The sequence below is a fragment of the Bos indicus x Bos taurus genome, chromosome 22, assembly GCF_003369695.1.
Source record: "Bos indicus x Bos taurus breed Angus x Brahman F1 hybrid chromosome 22, Bos_hybrid_MaternalHap_v2.0, whole genome shotgun sequence".
In the NCBI taxonomy this organism is placed as follows: domain Eukaryota; kingdom Metazoa; phylum Chordata; class Mammalia; order Artiodactyla; family Bovidae; genus Bos; species Bos indicus x Bos taurus.
The window spans coordinates 4,156,655-4,172,666 of NC_040097.1; the positions used below are offsets into that span (position 1 = coordinate 4,156,655).

Consider the following 16,012-nt stretch of genomic DNA (forward strand, 5'->3'; position numbering starts at 1 on the left):
GATTATAGTAAAGTTGCAGGATATAAAATCAACACACAGAAATCCCTTGCATTCCTATACACTAAAAATGAGAAAACAGAAAGAGAAATTAAGGAAACAATTCCATTCACCATTGCAACAGAAAGAATAAAATACTTAGGAATATATCTACCTAAAGAAACTAAAGACTTATATATAGAAAACTATAAAACACTGGTGAAAGAAATCAAAGAGGACACTAATAGATGGAGAAATATACCATGTTCATGGATTGGAAGAATCAATATAGTGAAAATGAGTATACTACCCAAAGCAATTTATAGATTCAATGCAATCCCTATCAAGCTACCAACGGTATTCTTCACAGAGCTAGAACAAATAATTTCACAATTTGTATGGAAATACAAAAAACCTCGAATAGCCAAAGCGATCTTGAGAAAGAAGAATGGAACTGGGGGAATCAACCTACCTGACTTCAGGCTCTACTACAAAGCCACAGTCATCAAGACAGTATGATACTTGCACAAAGACAGAAATATAGATCAAGAACAAAATAGAAAGCCCAAAGATAAATCCACGCACATATGGACACCTTATCTTTGACAAAGGAGGCAAGAATATACAATGGATTAAAGACAATCTCTTTAACAAGTGGTGCTGGGAAAACTGGTCAACCACTTGTAAAAGAATGAAACTAGAACACTTTCTAACACCATACACAAAAATAAACTCAAAATGGATTAAAGATCTAAACGTAAGACCAGAAACTATAAAACTCCTAGAGGAGAACATAAGCAAAACACTCTCCAACATACATCACAGCAGGATCCTCTATGACCCACCTCCCAGAATATTGGAAATAAAAGCAAAAATAAACAAATGGGACCTAATTAAACATAAAAGCTTCTGCACAACAAGGGAAACTATAAGCAAGGTGAAAAGACAGCCTTCAGAATGGGAGAAAATAATAGCAAATGAAGCAACTGACAAACAACTAATCTCAAAAATATACAAGCAACTCCTACAGCTCAATTCCAGAAAAATAAATGACCCAATCAAAAAATGGGCCAAAGAACTAAATAGACATTTCTCCAAAGAAGACATACAGATGGCTAACAAACACATGGAAAGATGCGCAACATCACTCATTGTCAGAGAAATGCAAATCAAAACCACTGTGAGGTACCATTTCACGCCAGTCAGAATGGCTGTGGTCCAAAAGTCTACAAGCAATAAATGCTGGAGAGGGTGTGGAGAAAAGGGAACCCTCTTACACTGTTGGTGGGAATGCTAGTTACTAGTACAGCCACTATGGAGAGCAGTGTGGAAATTCCTTTAAAAACTGGAAATAGAACTGCCTTATGATCCAGCAATCCGACTGCTGGGCATACACACTGAGGAAACCAGAAGGGAAAGAGACACGTGTACCCCAATGTTCATCGCAGCACTGTTTATAATAGCCAGGACATGGAAGCAACCTAGATGTCCAACAGCAGATGAATGGATAAGAAAGCTGTGGTACATATACACAATGGAGTATTACTCAGCCATTAAAAAGAATTCATTTGAATCAGTTCTAATGAGGTGGATGAAACTGGAGCCTATTATACAGAGTGAAGTAAGCCAGAAAGAAAAACACCAGTACAGTATACTAACGCATATATATGGAATTTAGAAAGATGGTAACAATAACCCTGTGTACGGAACAGCAAAAGAGACACTGATGTATAGAACAGTCTTTTGGACTCTGTGGGAGAGGGAGAGGGTGGGAAGATTTGGGAGAATGGCATTGAAATACGTGTAATATCATATATGGAACGAGTCGCCAGTCCAGGTTCAATGCATGATACTGGATGCTTGGGGCTGGTGCACTGGGACGACCCAGAGGGATGGTATGGGGAGGGAGGAGGGAGGAGGGTTCAGGATGGGGAACACATGTATACCTGTGGCGGATTCATTTCAATATTTGGCAAAACCAATACAATATTGTAAAGTTTAAAAATAAAATTTTAAAAAAATTTAAATTAAAAAAAAAAAAACTATACGTAATGCTCGGCTCCCACTCATATTGGTTTAATACATAGCATTAAACCAGTGTGAGTAGGACACCATTTTAGGCAGGTTGACCAGGCTCAACCTGGTTAGGTTTCCCAGAGTATCTGAGCCTAGTACACAGATCTGAAAGTTCATTGTTACTTATTGATAAACTTTTTTTTTTTCAATCTTCATTTATTTTTACCTTTTTTGTTAAAGCATTTTCATTTTCTCTTTAAGAAAAAAAATGCTCTTGAATGTGGGTTTTCATTTTCTCTTTTGGGTACAGTACTTAGGCTAAAAAGAAATTAAATGTTTCTCCTCTCCATCCCCCACCTCCATTTATAATATTTATTGGATTTTCCTGGTTGTAAGAGTAATCCAGCATGTTATGGAGGCTTTGGAAAAATACCTTTGTGTGGGTGCATTTAGTCCCAAGAATTGGTGACTCTCAGGCACGGTCTGGCATTGCTGGAAACAGGAGCCTGGCTGTCGTCGTCCCAGGAGCACTGAGGGGGACAGACGAGTGCCCAGGGCCGCACTGACTGCTGTGCTGCTGAGGAGTGCACTTGGGGGACCCTGGGGGACCGCTGGCACTCATTCGGAGGCGAGGTTGGCACCAGCACTGACTCTCCTGCAGTTCACATTTGGCCAGTAAGATCACGGAGACAACAGATTTTTGGTCCACAGTTCTACAAAACAGCCATGTTGCCGTCTGTTGGTGCTGTTCTGATGCTTCACTTCTTTTACTGGGGTAAAACCTGTACACTGTGATTCTGTGAGCAGGGGATTTGTAGCCTGTGTGCCTCAGCTGGTAAAGAATCCGCCTCCAATGCGGGAGACCTGGGTTCAATCCCTGGGTTGGGAAGATCCAATGGAGAAGGGAACCAGCTACCCACTCCATATTCTGGGCTGGAGAATCCCATGGACTGTATAATCCATGGGGTCACAAAGAGTCGGACATGACTGAGTGACTTTCACTTTCGAGTGTAAAAATACGAGATTGATTGCTGCCAGTCACTTGCGGGGTGCAGATCAGCCCTGAAAATAGGGAGTGGGGGTCTTGAAAGCTTTGTTTGAAAATCAGGGTCACACGGCACTAAGAGAAAGTAGCATGAAATTAGAGTCTCTAATATTTAGCAATGCTTATTCAATTGTTTCACAGTATGTTTCTTCTGTTCATATTTGAATGCCAGTGAAAGCAGAATCCTCATCTCCTTTATCTTCCCTCACGATGGCAAATTGCTGACCCAGTTTTCTGGGTCACCCTGCGTACTGCCGGTCACTTTCTGGTAGCTGGATGCTGGAGGTGACTGCACGTGCTTTGCTATCAAACCTGGTCTGAACCCTGGTTTTGCCACTGACTCCCTGAATGTAATGGCACCCCACTCCAGAACTCTTGCCTGGAAAATCCCATGGATGGAGGAGCCTGGTAGGCTGCAGTCCATGAGGTCGCTAAGAGTCGGACACAACTGAGCGACTTCACTTTCACTTTTCACTTTCATGCATTGGAGAAGGAAATGGCAACCCACTCCAGTATTCTTGCCCGGAGAATCCCAGGGACGGGGGAGCCTGGTGGGCTGCCGTCTACGGGGTCGCACAGAGTTGGACACGACTGAAGCGACTTAGCAGCAGCAGCCTTTGGGGAAGTCAGTTTCCCTTCTCATCTGCACAATTGGTATGCTGTAAGTGCCAGTCTCACAGGATGGTCTTAGGGATGGAAAGGGAAGAGTAGAAAGTGTGTGCTCTGGCGTGGAGTCATACATGAACACTCATCAAATGCAGCTGTTATGATTACTAATATTAATAATCGAGTAAAGAACTGGGCCTGGAAGCGGAGTCCTGAGACAGTGTGAAGAGAAAGGGGGAAGGTAGGCAATACCCTCCAAGCTCAGTGTTCCTCTCATCTTCCCCGGCTGAGGTCTTTATGATCCCTTGAACACACAGAATAGCAGGCACGGTTGTTTAAGGTGGTCTCATTCTCTAGGTAGCAAGTTTTGTGTTTCTTAAAGAACAGTCCTGAAAATTTAAATACAAACGTTGGTCTGCCTGCATGTTTTCCCACTGAAGTTGCCAGGGCTGGAGCACTGACCAGTACCTCTCTAGAACCAAGCTTTGGGATCTAAATATCTTTGTTTTTCATTCACTAAGTCTTGTCCAACTCTTTGTGACCCCTTGGACTGCAGCACACCAGGCTCCTCTGTCCTCCACTGTCTCCTAGGGTTTGCCCAAATTTGTGCCCATTGGGTCAGTGATGCTATCTAAACATCTCATCCTCTGCTGCCCCTCTCCTTTTGCTTTCAGCCTTTCCCAGCATCAGAGTATTTTCCAGTGAGTCAGGACTTTGCATCAAGTGGCCAAAGTTTTGGAGCTTCAGCATCAGTCCTTCCATTGAATATTCAGGACTGATCTCCTTTAGGATGGACTGGTTGGATCTCCTTGCAGTCCAAGGGACTTTCAAGAGTGTTCTCCAACACCACAGTTCAAAAGCATCAATTCATCAGTGCTCAGCTTTCTTTGTAGTCCAACTCTCACATCCATACATGACCACTGGAAAAACCATAGCCTTGACTGTGGTCCAAAGATGGACCTTTGTTGGCAAATAATGTCTCTACTTTTTAATATGCTGTCTAGGTTTGTTACAGCTTTTCTTCCAGAGAGCAAGCACCTTTGAATTTCATGGCTGCAGTCACTGTCCATGGTGGGTTTAGAGCCCAAAAAAATAAAATCTGCCCCTGCTCCCACTTTTTCCCCTTCTGTTTGCCATGAAGTGATGGGACCAGATGCCATGATCCTAGTTTTTTAAATATTGAGTTTCAAGTCAGCTTTTTCACTCTCCTCTTTTACCTTCATCAAGAGGCTTCTTAAGTTCCTCTTCACTTTCTGCCATTAGAGTGGTATCTGCATATCTGAGGTTGTTGATATTTCTCCTGACAATCTTGATTCCAACTTGTGATTCATCCAGCCCGGTGTTTCACATGATGTACTCTGCCTATAAGTTAAATAAGCAGAATGACAATAGACAGCCTTGACGTACTCCTTTCCCAATTTTGAACCAGTCCATTGTTCCATGTCTGGTTCTAACCATTGCTTCTTTACCTGCGTACAGGTTTCTCAGGAGGCAGGTAAAGTATTCCCATCTGTTTAAGCATTTCCCACAGTTTGTTGTCATCCACACAGTCAAAGACTTTAACGTAGTCAATGAAGCAAATGTAGATTTTTTTTTAACTTCCTTGCTTTCTCCATGATCCAGTGAATGTTGATCATTTGACTTCTGGTTCCTCTGCCTTTTCTAAATCCAGCTTGTACATCTGGAAGTTCTTGGTTCACATATTGCTGAAGCCTAACTTGGAGGATTTTGAACATTACTTTGCTAGCGTGTGACATTGTACGGTAATTGGAACATTCTTTGGCATTGCCCTTCTTTGGTATTAGAATGAAAACTGACCTTTTCCAGTCCTCTGGCCTCTGCTGACTTTCCCAAATTTTCTGGCATACTCAGTGTAGCACTTTAATATGTTTGAAAGTGAAAGTCACTCAGTCGTGTCCGACTCTTTGTGACCCCAGGGACTATACAGTCCATGGAATTCTCTAGGCCAGAATACTGGAGTGGGTAGCCTTTCTCTTCTTCAGGGGATCGTCCCAACCCAGGGATCAAATCCAGGTCTCCTGCACTGCAGGCAGATTCTTTACAGCAGAGCTATCAGATCAGATCAGATCAGTCACTCAGTCGTGTCCGACTCTTTGTGACCCCATGGATTGCAGCACACCAGGCCTCCCTGTCCATCACCAACTCCTGGAGTTCACTCACACTCACGTCCATCGAGTCGGTGATGCCATCCAGCCATCTCATCCTCTGTCGTCCCCTTCTCCTCCTGCCCCCAATCCCTCCCAGCATCAGAGTCTTTTCCAATGAGTCAACTCTTCACATGGGGTGGCCAAAGTACTGGAGTTTCAGCTTTAGCATCATTCCGTCCAAAGAAATCAGCCTTCTTCACAGTCCAACTCTCATATCCATACATGACCACAGGAAAAACCGTAGCCTTGACTAGACGAACCTTTGTTGGCAAAGTAACGTCTCTGCTTTTGAATATGCTATCTAGGTTGGTCATAACTTTCCTTCCAAGGAGTAAGCGTCTTTTAATTTCATGGCTGCAGTCACCATCTGCAGTGATTTTGGAGCTCTGAGTGATCAAGCCTTGTCTCTGGCCCCGGATTGAATTCTTCTCCTCTGGGGGCCAAGAATCCCGGTGTCTTCACGTGATTCAACAACAACCTTAATCTTGGGGGCTCGTCCGGGATCCTTCAGGACAAGGTTGGTGAGGAGATACCCCTTGTCCAAGGTAAGGAGCAATGGCTGCGCTTTGCTGGAGCAGCCATGAAGAGATACCCCACGCCCAAGGTAAGAGAAACCCAAGTAAGACGGTAGGTGTTGCAAGAGAGCATCAGAGGGCAAACACACTGAAACCATACTCACAGAAAACTAGTCAATCTAATCACACTAGGACCACAGCCTTGTCTAACTCAATGAAACTAAGCCATGCCTGTGGGGCAACCCAAGATGGGCGGGTCATGGTGGAGAGATCTGACAGAATGTGGTCCACTGGAGAAGGGAATGGCAAACCACTTCAGTATTCTTGCCTTGAGAACCCCATGAACAGTATGAAAAGGCAAAATGATAGGATACTGAAAGAGAAACTCCCCAGGTCAGTAGGTTCCCACTATGCTCCTGGAGATCAGTGGAGAAATAACTCCGGAAAGAATGAAGCAATGGAGCCAAAGCAAAAAGAATACCCAGCTGTGGATGTGACTGGTGATAGAAGCAAGGTCCAATGCTGTAAAGAGCAATATTGCATAGGAGCCTGGAATGTCAGGTCCATGAATCAAGGCAAATTGGAAGTGGTCAAACAAGAGATGGCAAGAGTGAATGTCAACATTCTAGCAATCAGCGAACTGAAATGGACTGGAATGGGTAAATTTAACTCAGATGACCATTATATCTACTACTGCAGGCAGGAATCCCTCAGAAGAAATGGAGTAGCCATCATGGTCAACAAGAGTCCAAAATGCAGTACTTGGATGCAATCTCAAAAGCGACAGAATGATCTCTATTCATTTCCAAGGCAAACCATTCAATATCACAGTAATCCAAGTCTATGCCCCAACCAGTAATGCTGAAGAAGCTGAAGTTGAACGGTTCTACGAAGACCTACAAGACCTTTTAGAACTAACACCCAAAAAAGATGTCCTTTTCATTATAGGGTACTGGAATGCAAAAGTAGGAAGTCAAGAAACACCTGGAGTAACAGACAAATTTGGCCTTGGAATACGGAATGAAGCAGGGCAAAGACTAATAGAGTTTTGCCAAGAAAATGCACTAGTCATAGCAAACACTCTCTTCCAACAACACAAAAGAAGACTCTACACATGGACATCACCAGATGGTTAATACAAAAATCAGACTGACTATATTCTTTGCAGCCAAAGATGGAGAAGCTCTATACAGTCAGCAAAAACAAGACCAGGAGCTGACTGTGGCTCAGATCATGAACTCCTTATTGCCAAATTCAGACTTAAATGGAAGAAAGTAGGGAAAACCACTAGGCCATTCAGGTATGACCTAAATCAAATCCCTTATGATTATACAGTGGAAGTGAGAAATAGATTTAAGGGCCTAGATCTGATAGATAGAGTGCCTGATGAACTATGGACGGAGGTTCGTGACATTGTACAGGAGACAGGGATCAAGACCATCCCCATGGAAAAGAAATGCAAAAAAGCAAAATGGCTGTCTGGGGAGGCCTTACAAATAGCTGTGAAAAGAAGAGAAGCTAAAAGCAAAGGAGAAAAGGAAAGATATAAGCATCTGAATGCAGAGTTCCAAAGAATAGCAAGAAGAGATAAGAAAGCCTTCTTCAGCGATCAATGTAAAGAAATAGAGGAAAACAACAGAATGGGAAAGACTAGAGATCTCTTCAAGAAAATCAGAGATACCAAAGGAACATTTCATGCAAAGATGGGCTCAATAAAGGACAGAAATGGTATGGACCTAACAGAAGCAGAAGATATGAAGAAGAGATGGCAAGAGCTATCAGGGAAACCCCAAATATGTTTATTACTAAGTAGTTATTGGCACTTTGAAGATGGGTTTGGGTTTTGGAAATCAGACATCATTTGGTGCCCACACTGGGGAATAAGATTAGGTGGATAGCTTATCAGGTTGGTCAGAAACAAAGAGTTGTGGAAGCGTTCTCCAAAGACGAACTCTGAGATGTTTTGCTCACTGGCTCAAGTCTGATCATTTGGGTATAAAAGTCCTAATGTGCTTGTTAAGAATCATCATGGTTACCCATCCCAGTTGTCCCCTTCCTCCTCCTAAAGGCGTTAGAGAAAGAAGACAGACTTCCATTGTGTCTGAATTCCACACTTTCAGTGGGCAGAGGAGGTGTGTTGCTGTGATAACCCCAGCACCCCCGGCTCCTCACATCAGGCCAGGAGATGAGAGGAAAACGGACTGACTGAGAAATTCCCAATCCCGTTTGTGTGCATAGATACGCAAAGTCTGGTTCAGAAGACTGCCCGATTCCCAGTTCAGATTCTGAGACCTTTTTTCTTTTTTTTTTCCCCCCTACTATTGATCATTAAAAAGTTGCGTGTGTTAAGTCTCCTCAGTCACGTCCGACTCTGCAACCCTATGGGCTGTTCCATGTGCTGTTTCTATAAAAACAGCGAGGTGAAGGCACTCATTACTAAATAAAACTGTGAAGGTCCGAGGCAGCATCCTATAAATCCCACTTTCTGGATTCACATTGAAAGGTGACTTTGTTCAGCGCCAGTAATTTTATAGGAAGAGTTTTCACCTCTCTGTGCATAAAAAGTACATGCTGCCACTTCATGCTTTAACATGGACCCTGAACTACTAGGGAAGGCATTTTGGTAGTAGCACCTCAGTTCAGTTGCTCAATTGTGTCCAACTCTCTGCGACCCCATGGACACAGCACGCCAGACCTCCCTGTCCATCACCAACTCCCAGAGTTTACCCAAACTCATGTCCATTAAGCCGGTGATGCCATCCAGCCATCTCATCCTCTGCCCTCCCTGTCTACAACTTTGAAAACCCAGGGCTGTTTTTATTCATTTCGTAAATTCTTTCACTGCAGGAGGCTGAAACAGGCAGAAAGGAAAGCTGTAACTTTTTTTATTAACCACGGTTTAAGGCATGTAGAAACCGAGCGTCTGTTCCAGGCAGGAGCCCCCAGACGCCCTGTCCTGTCCCGTCTGGTCTCAAGCGCCGCACGCTCAGCACGAGCCGCTTTCCGGGCGTGGGCCCGTCTAGGGACCAGGGGGGTCGGTGACATAGAAGCCTCGCTCTTCTATCGCACGGTAGAGCGTGATGTACTTGGAAGCCTTCCTCGTCCTCGGGACCACGAACTTCTCCGTGAACTCGTCTCGGTCCAGCTGCTCCTCGCCCTCTGTGGCCAGGACGCAGTTAATGAACGCGAGGGCGTAGCTGTAGCAGTTGTGGTGATCCTCTTCATACCTTACAAGGGCGAGGGTGTCGAGAAGGCAAGGGTTACCCTGAGCCGCCCGAAGCCTTCCGTCATCTTAATCCCTCTGCGAGCCGGGCCCCCACGTGAGCCGGCCCCCTTGATGGCAAGTCATCCAGAAGTGCGGTTCTGAGGGACACTTGGCATCTGGGCCCATTTCTGCTTGCGGGGCAGAAAGGACTCACCGAAATGTCCAGTTACCACTAAGCGCCGATTGAGGGAGCTTAATTTCCCTGAAGACCTATGTTCTAGAAGTGGAATTCCATGTCTTATGATATCCCACCGTGTTTAAGGGCTTCCCAGGTGGCTCAGTGGTAAAGAATTCGCCTGCCAATGCAGGAAATGCTGGTTCAATCCCTGCGTCATGAAGATCCCCTGGAGATGGAAATGGCAAAATCCACTCCAGTATTCTTGCCTAGGAAATCCCATGGATATGGGGTTGCAGAGAGTCGACTTATCAACTACACAACAGTGTCTAAACTTATTTCAAGGAAAGCGTCAGAACAATTTAGGTCTACAAGCATTACCGTATACCTCTTCTATAGTGACAAGGGGGCATGGAATCGAGAAGTTAATTTCAAAATAGCTGAAGTTTAAAATGCAGGGAGCTGTAGATAGGTTTATGTTTTGAACATCATTTAAATTTTTTTTAAGGGAACATAAGACTATGGGTTTTGCTGTGTATATTATTAAATGTCTTGTGTGTGTTCAGTTGCTCAATTGTGTCTGATTCTCTGCAACCCCTATGGACTGTAGCCCGCCAAGGTCCTCTGTTCATGGAATTTTCCAGGCAAGAATACTGGAATGGGTTGCCATTTCCTCCTCCAGGGGATCTTCCCGAGCCAGGGACTGAACCCGCATCTCCTGCGTCTCCTGCATTGGCAGGCGGGTTCTTTACCACTGAGCCACTGGGGAAGCCTGTTAAACATCAAGTATCTAAAAATACCGAATAAAATAAGTAAAATAACTTCAGCACTAAGTTCTGGTCCTTTCCAAAGCTCGTAGAGTGCTGTGGTTCTAATGTGTAAAGGTGTGCTGGCTCACCTCTGCAGAAAACCCCAGTCCTTCAGCCCCTGCTTCGTTCTGTTACAGATGCACCTGCCCGGTACAGGCTCAACATGAAAGCCGGGGCAGCTCAGCGTCCTCGGGGAGCTGGGATCACACCTGGCGGTGAGTGAGGGCCCTGTCCTACCTGTGAGGCAGCCAGGCCCCCGTGGCGGAGAAGTCCTCCAGGTACTTGTCCCACTGGTCCAGCAGTCCGAACAGGCCTGGCCGCAGGAGCGGGACGCTCACACTCTGCTCCCAGCCCACCTCGTCTCGCTGGACACCGTGCACCGTGTAGTTATACACAACTCCTGCGGCCAAAACCACAGTCACGCAGAGGCATCAGGGGAAACGCCCCCGCCCCAGTACCATCAGGGGTGACTGCACCCAACAGAAACCGAGGTCGCTGGCACGCCCCTCCTCCGGGGACCATCTGCCTCCCCTGCTCTCAGCACCCGAGGTCGCCCCAGAGAAACGAGACAGTAAGATGGCCTGAGATTGTCATCTCCAAAGATTCTTGTGGAAGCTCTATTTACAAAGGGGTCTGTCTGGTTTCCGTAAGTGAGCAGCAGACTTCTCTTGACAAAGACCGGTGCACCTTGGCACGCTCACACCAGTCATTGCGTTCAAAACCCAGTCCTCACTGTCTGTTCACAGTGTCAGCATTCTTTGATTTTTTTTTAAAGCAGACCTTTGCGGGCCCCACCACGTGCTCAGCTGCTGTGCCCCCTCCCCACCAGTCTATCGCTGGGGTCCCTGCCTGGCCCCTGAAGTGGGAGCACCCAGTGGCAGTGGGCTGGGTACGGCTTTGAGAGCAGAGGGTCTGCTCCTAACGCAAGAGGAGGGCTTGGACAGCTCCATCTCCGGATGTGTTTCTTCTTGTCTTAAAACTCTAGCAGAAACACTCACAGGTTGATGGTGGTTTGAATGTTTGGAGACACTCCTTTGTGAGTGTTCAGATACTGAGGGTTGTTGGTGATATGGTTGCAATACTTTTTGTCTAGAGACACTGCTCTCTTCTAACCAGGTATCACGTGGGAACTTTTTGAGCTGTGAGAACACACTTACCGCCCGTGTTGGTTATTCCCACGTGAAGATCAGACCTTCCGTCGTACTCCCTGAAAGACACAAGTGCGTTCCGGTCGTCTCACATGCACACGTTTGGCAGCTGGAGTTGGTATTTAAAGTGGGCGGAGAGCAATGGGCCTCCGCTCTTGGCTGGTACTGGAACTCAGCACCAGTGGCCAGCTGCGTGGAAACACCAGGAGAGCCACTGCCCCGTGCCTCCGCTGGATTTTCTTGGCCCCCAGTCCTGAAGGTGAGTGTGCTGGAAGGCCCGCTCTGCTGGAGCAAGAAGCCACCTAACGCCCGGCTCCGCAGCAGAGGGGTCCACCGGGTGGGCAGCTGTCGAGGAAGCTCCCTGTTCCTCGTTCCTTCCTCCTTGTGTGTTGGGGGGAACCAGTTCCTCACCACACGGGTGAGAGGGTCGTGAGTGCAGCTCACTGGGCATCTACCTCTAAAACGAACACTGCCCATTCCCTGAAGCCTGTGGCCACACTCGCTTTTCCTGAAATGATTCTTTACCCCACCCTGACATTAGATGTACAACTCCAGGTGATTTAAGCTCCATATAGGATCCCAGATCATCACTCACTGACCTTGAGATTTTCCCACCTTTAATATGGAAATAGCATAAGCCTCTTAGCAAGCTGGTTGTTGGGGTAAAATGCCCACTGAGTGCCACCACATGGAGGTGTCACATGAACCAGGTCACTTTTAAATGACAGCTCTTTCTTCAGACCACAGGTCTGGATGTCTGGTTCCTCATTAAAGCAAGAAGTCCTGGGCTTTAAAATGGCCCAAGGACACGGTGCTGGTGGTAGAGAACCCGCCTGCCAACGCAGGTTAGACGTAAGAGACACAGGTTCGATCCCTGGTGGGGAAGATCCCCTAGAGGAGGAAATGGTAACCCACTCCAGTACTCTTGCCTGGGAAATCCTGTGAACGGGAGCCTGGTGGGCTACAGTCCGTGGGATTGCCCAGAGTCGGACACGACTGAAGCGACTTAGCACGCACGCAAGGACACAGGTGACTGCTCCATCTTCTTCAGAGCAGCTCCCCCCGCCCACCCCAACACCCAGCGTTGTCCTGTTGCAGCCACTGTGAGTTTTCTGTGATCCTGCGAGTTCAGAGATTGAGAATGAAGCTGGGAAAGGCAGACAGTCTTGAGTGGCTGGTCACGGCGCTGGCCCTGGATGCACGCTCCCCGTGTCTGCAGCCCCCCCATTTCCCCACCTGAATCCCAGAGGTCCATCCCACTTCCTCCCTCCTCCCTTTCCTTCAGCCGCTTCAGTCATGTAACAGGTGTCAACTGCAGGCCAGTCGTTTGTAGCGAAGGGCCAGGGACACAGCGGGAAATAAGATGGGGTCCCTGCCTCACAGAGTTCACTTGCTTCCAGTGAGGACATTTTTAGTTTAGCAAGTTTTTGATAGCCTGGAAAGTGTTAGAGAACCATGTGAGAGGGGCGGGGCCAGGGCACCCTTATGCCATATGACACTTTCGTACAAATTAAGAAAAGGTGACCCTTCTTCTTGCAGATGCAGTTCTGCCCAGGGTGGGCGGGACTCCGGCCGAGTTTCAGTGTACAAGTGGCCAGGTGCCTTTGTGCAGTCCACAACCTGCACAACCGTATGTGGCCGCCCTCGGGGAGCCTCATCTGGTTAGACCACAGCCTCGGCAATTCCTCGAGTCCCTGCTGGTTCTCTTTGCTGAAGTAGATGAAGTTGTCTCAAGGTGGGTTGTGGGAGCCAGTTCTGAGGGCTTAGAAATAGGATGAGAGGGAAGGAAATAGTCTGGAACTTGGTATTCAAGGGTCTGGTGGGCAGGGGGCTACTGCTTGGGTTCTGCAGTTCCTGGCCTGAGTGCCTGAGCGGGTAGGAAGACGCCTCAGCAGACGGCCGGTGTCAGCACCACCGCCTCCTCCCTGCCACGGCCGAGGGAGGCCAGGCCTGTCACTGTCACTAGCGCATCAGAGACGAAATGAGTGCTTTCCAGGGGCCAGCCCGAGAGCCTGTCCCGGGCTGTGTCATTTCTGGAGAGCAGCGCTGCAGCTGTTCACTGTTTGAGCATCATGGTTCTGGTTAGGGTGGAAAGGAAGTTTCTACCAGTCACCTTCCGAGCTGAGTATGAACAAATAGGATGGGAAGGAGCAGTTTGGTTCAACACCACGCCTGCCACACCTGGGCCAGCTTGATAGGCCTTATCACTGACCCACACAACTCTGCAAGGTCGATGGGTCCTCATTTAACAGATGAGGGTCCCAGAGCTCTTCTGAAGCACAGCAAAAACCGTCAAAGCCTGCACGCTCCCCTCTGAACCCCGCAGCCTCCCCGAGGAAGGGTCGGGGTGCAGTCTGTTTTGCCTCTAATGTTGACCCGTGCCTCCTAAACACGTCAGTTCATTTCATCCCCATAGGAACAGGAAGGGGGTTGATTAAGGCGCTGGTGAGCAAAGAAGCACTCAAGTCCCATTTTCTAGTCCCAAACCAGCATGAGGGATTCAGGCAGGGGCGTGTTTCAGGAGGCAGGACCGTCCAGGCATTGGACGGCGATGGAGTGCAGGACACGCTTCCCAGAGCTCACTCAGCACCTGTGTCCTCTCGAGCCCTGGCTTGCAGCAGCGCCAGTTTCAGTCCCGTCAACTCAGGACTCGGAGAAGCCACCATCCTTTTTTCTGAAATGTTTCTGAAAGTCAGGTGGCATCTCCAGTTGAAGCAGACCAGCTTGTCTCAGTTTAATGCACCTCCCTGGAAAATGGTCTGTAAGTGGCCATTCTTCAGGCTCTGTGCTGAGTACCTGCTTGTCACAAATGTTACAGACTAACTCGAAGTAAAGGTATTGATTTGATGAGATTAGCTGCTGGGTCATTTTCCCAGTGAGTCTCTTGGTATGAAATCTATGAACCGGAGAAGGCAATGGGACCCCACTCCAGAACTCTTGCCTGGAGAATCCCATGGATGGAGGAGCCTGGTGGGCTGCAGTCCATGGGGTCGCTGAGAGTCGGACACGACTGAGCGACTTCACTTTCACTTTTCACTTTCAAGCATTGGAGAAGGAAATGGCAACCCACTCCAGTGTTCTTGCCCAGAGAATCCCAGGGACGGGGGAGCCTGTTCGGCTGCCATCTGTGGGGTCGCACAGAGTCGGACACAACTGAAGCGACTTAGCAGCAGCAGCTTTGACCTCTGTATATTCTTGCACTTACACCAGAAAAGTATGTGGTTGTTGTTGAGTTGCTTAGTCATGTCTGACTCTGCAACCCCATGGACTGTAGCCCGCCAGGCTCCTCTGTCCATGGGATTTCCCAGGCAAGAATACTGGAGCAGGTTGACATTTCCTCCTCCAGGGGATCTTCCCCACCCAGGGATCGAACCCATGTTTTGTTCACCTCCTGCATCGACACGTGGATTCTTTACTACTGAGCCACCAGGGAAGCCCCCAGGAACATATGCACCCTTCTACTCTTAGGAAACACAGAGGCCTGCGTCTTAGCATTTAACTCCAAAGCTCTGAATAGGTGATCCACCGGATCTCACACTGTAGAGTGCATGTTAGAAAAAGAAAGTTGAAGTGACCGAAACAGCGAAGGGAGACCTTGCAGAGTCCAGGGCAGCATGTCGAGCAGCGTACCTGAGAAACGTCCCTCGAGTCGGCCTGAGGAGGAAGGAGCACTTTTCTCGATGGCCGTTGGTAAACGGCTCAGAGATGCTGACGGGCGCTTCCTCCAGCCTCCTGGAGCCCACATCCTGCCCGCAGAGGGGGCAGCGCCTCGGCACCCCGAAGCTGTAGACGTACTTCTGACAGTGGTTGACCTTGATGATAGGCTTCCCGGCCTCTGGGCACTGCATGGCTTCCCTGTCCCGGGCAAGCGGGGCGAGCTCCCCGGACTTCCTTCTCCTCATTAACTCAGCCAGTCAGTGTCTGCATCTGAGTAACCTGAGAGCTGTGATGTCATTCTGCGGGGCGGCTTCAGGCCAAGCCAGCTAGAGTTAACCTGTAACCAGGCCTCCCCAGTGTCTTAAAGAGCTAGCTTCATCTGTGCTCACAGAGTGTCTCTCTAGCCATGATACGTTTTCCCCCAGTCGACATCCAGCTCCTCTTTATCCTCCATAGCCCTACTCATCTGTGAAAGCTTCCTCGGCCTCCCCCAGCGTCCCCTCGCATAGGCAGTGCTGTGTTTGTTTCTCAATGGACATGAGTTTGAGCAAACTACAGGAGGTAGTGAAGGACAGGGAAGCCTGGCGTGCTGAGTTCGTGGGGTCCGCAAAGAGTCGGAGACGACTGAGCGACTGAACAATATTTGTTTCTACTAGAGCTGTCAATGTCTGTGAGCTTCTTGGAGTTAGAGA

The 16,012-nt window shown here is 47.9% G+C and overlaps 1 protein-coding gene across 1 annotated transcript; it reads right to left on the minus strand.

Annotated features, from left to right (window-relative positions):
* Positions 1-9,194: 9,194 nt before the first annotated feature.
* MKRN2OS (MKRN2 opposite strand) lies at positions 9,195-15,593 on the minus strand. The gene is made up of 4 exons (XM_027523433.1): positions 15,294-15,593; positions 11,673-11,722; positions 10,753-10,915; positions 9,195-9,553 (listed from the first exon to the last, which is right to left on the minus strand). Exons 1-4 carry the CDS (start codon positions 15,563-15,565, stop codon positions 9,346-9,348), a joined length of 693 nt encoding a protein of 230 aa, XP_027379234.1. The 5' UTR covers positions 15,566-15,593; the 3' UTR covers positions 9,195-9,345.
* Positions 15,594-16,012: the final 419 nt, after the last annotated feature.

Bases quoted from the DNA above. Each gene is read 5' to 3' on its own strand.
- MKRN2OS (XM_027523433.1), bottom strand. From the start codon at position 15,565: ATGAGGAGAAGGAAGTCCGGGGAGCTCGCCCCGCTTGCCCGGGACAGG. The intron at 10,916-11,672 runs GTAAGTGTGTTC...TTTTGGCCGCAG, and splicing joins GGGAATAACCAACACGGGCG to GAGTTGTGTATAACTACACG. The intron at 9,554-10,752 runs GTAGGACAGGGC...CGCCCTTGTAAG, and splicing joins GGGGCCTGGCTGCCTCACAG to GTATGAAGAGGATCACCACA.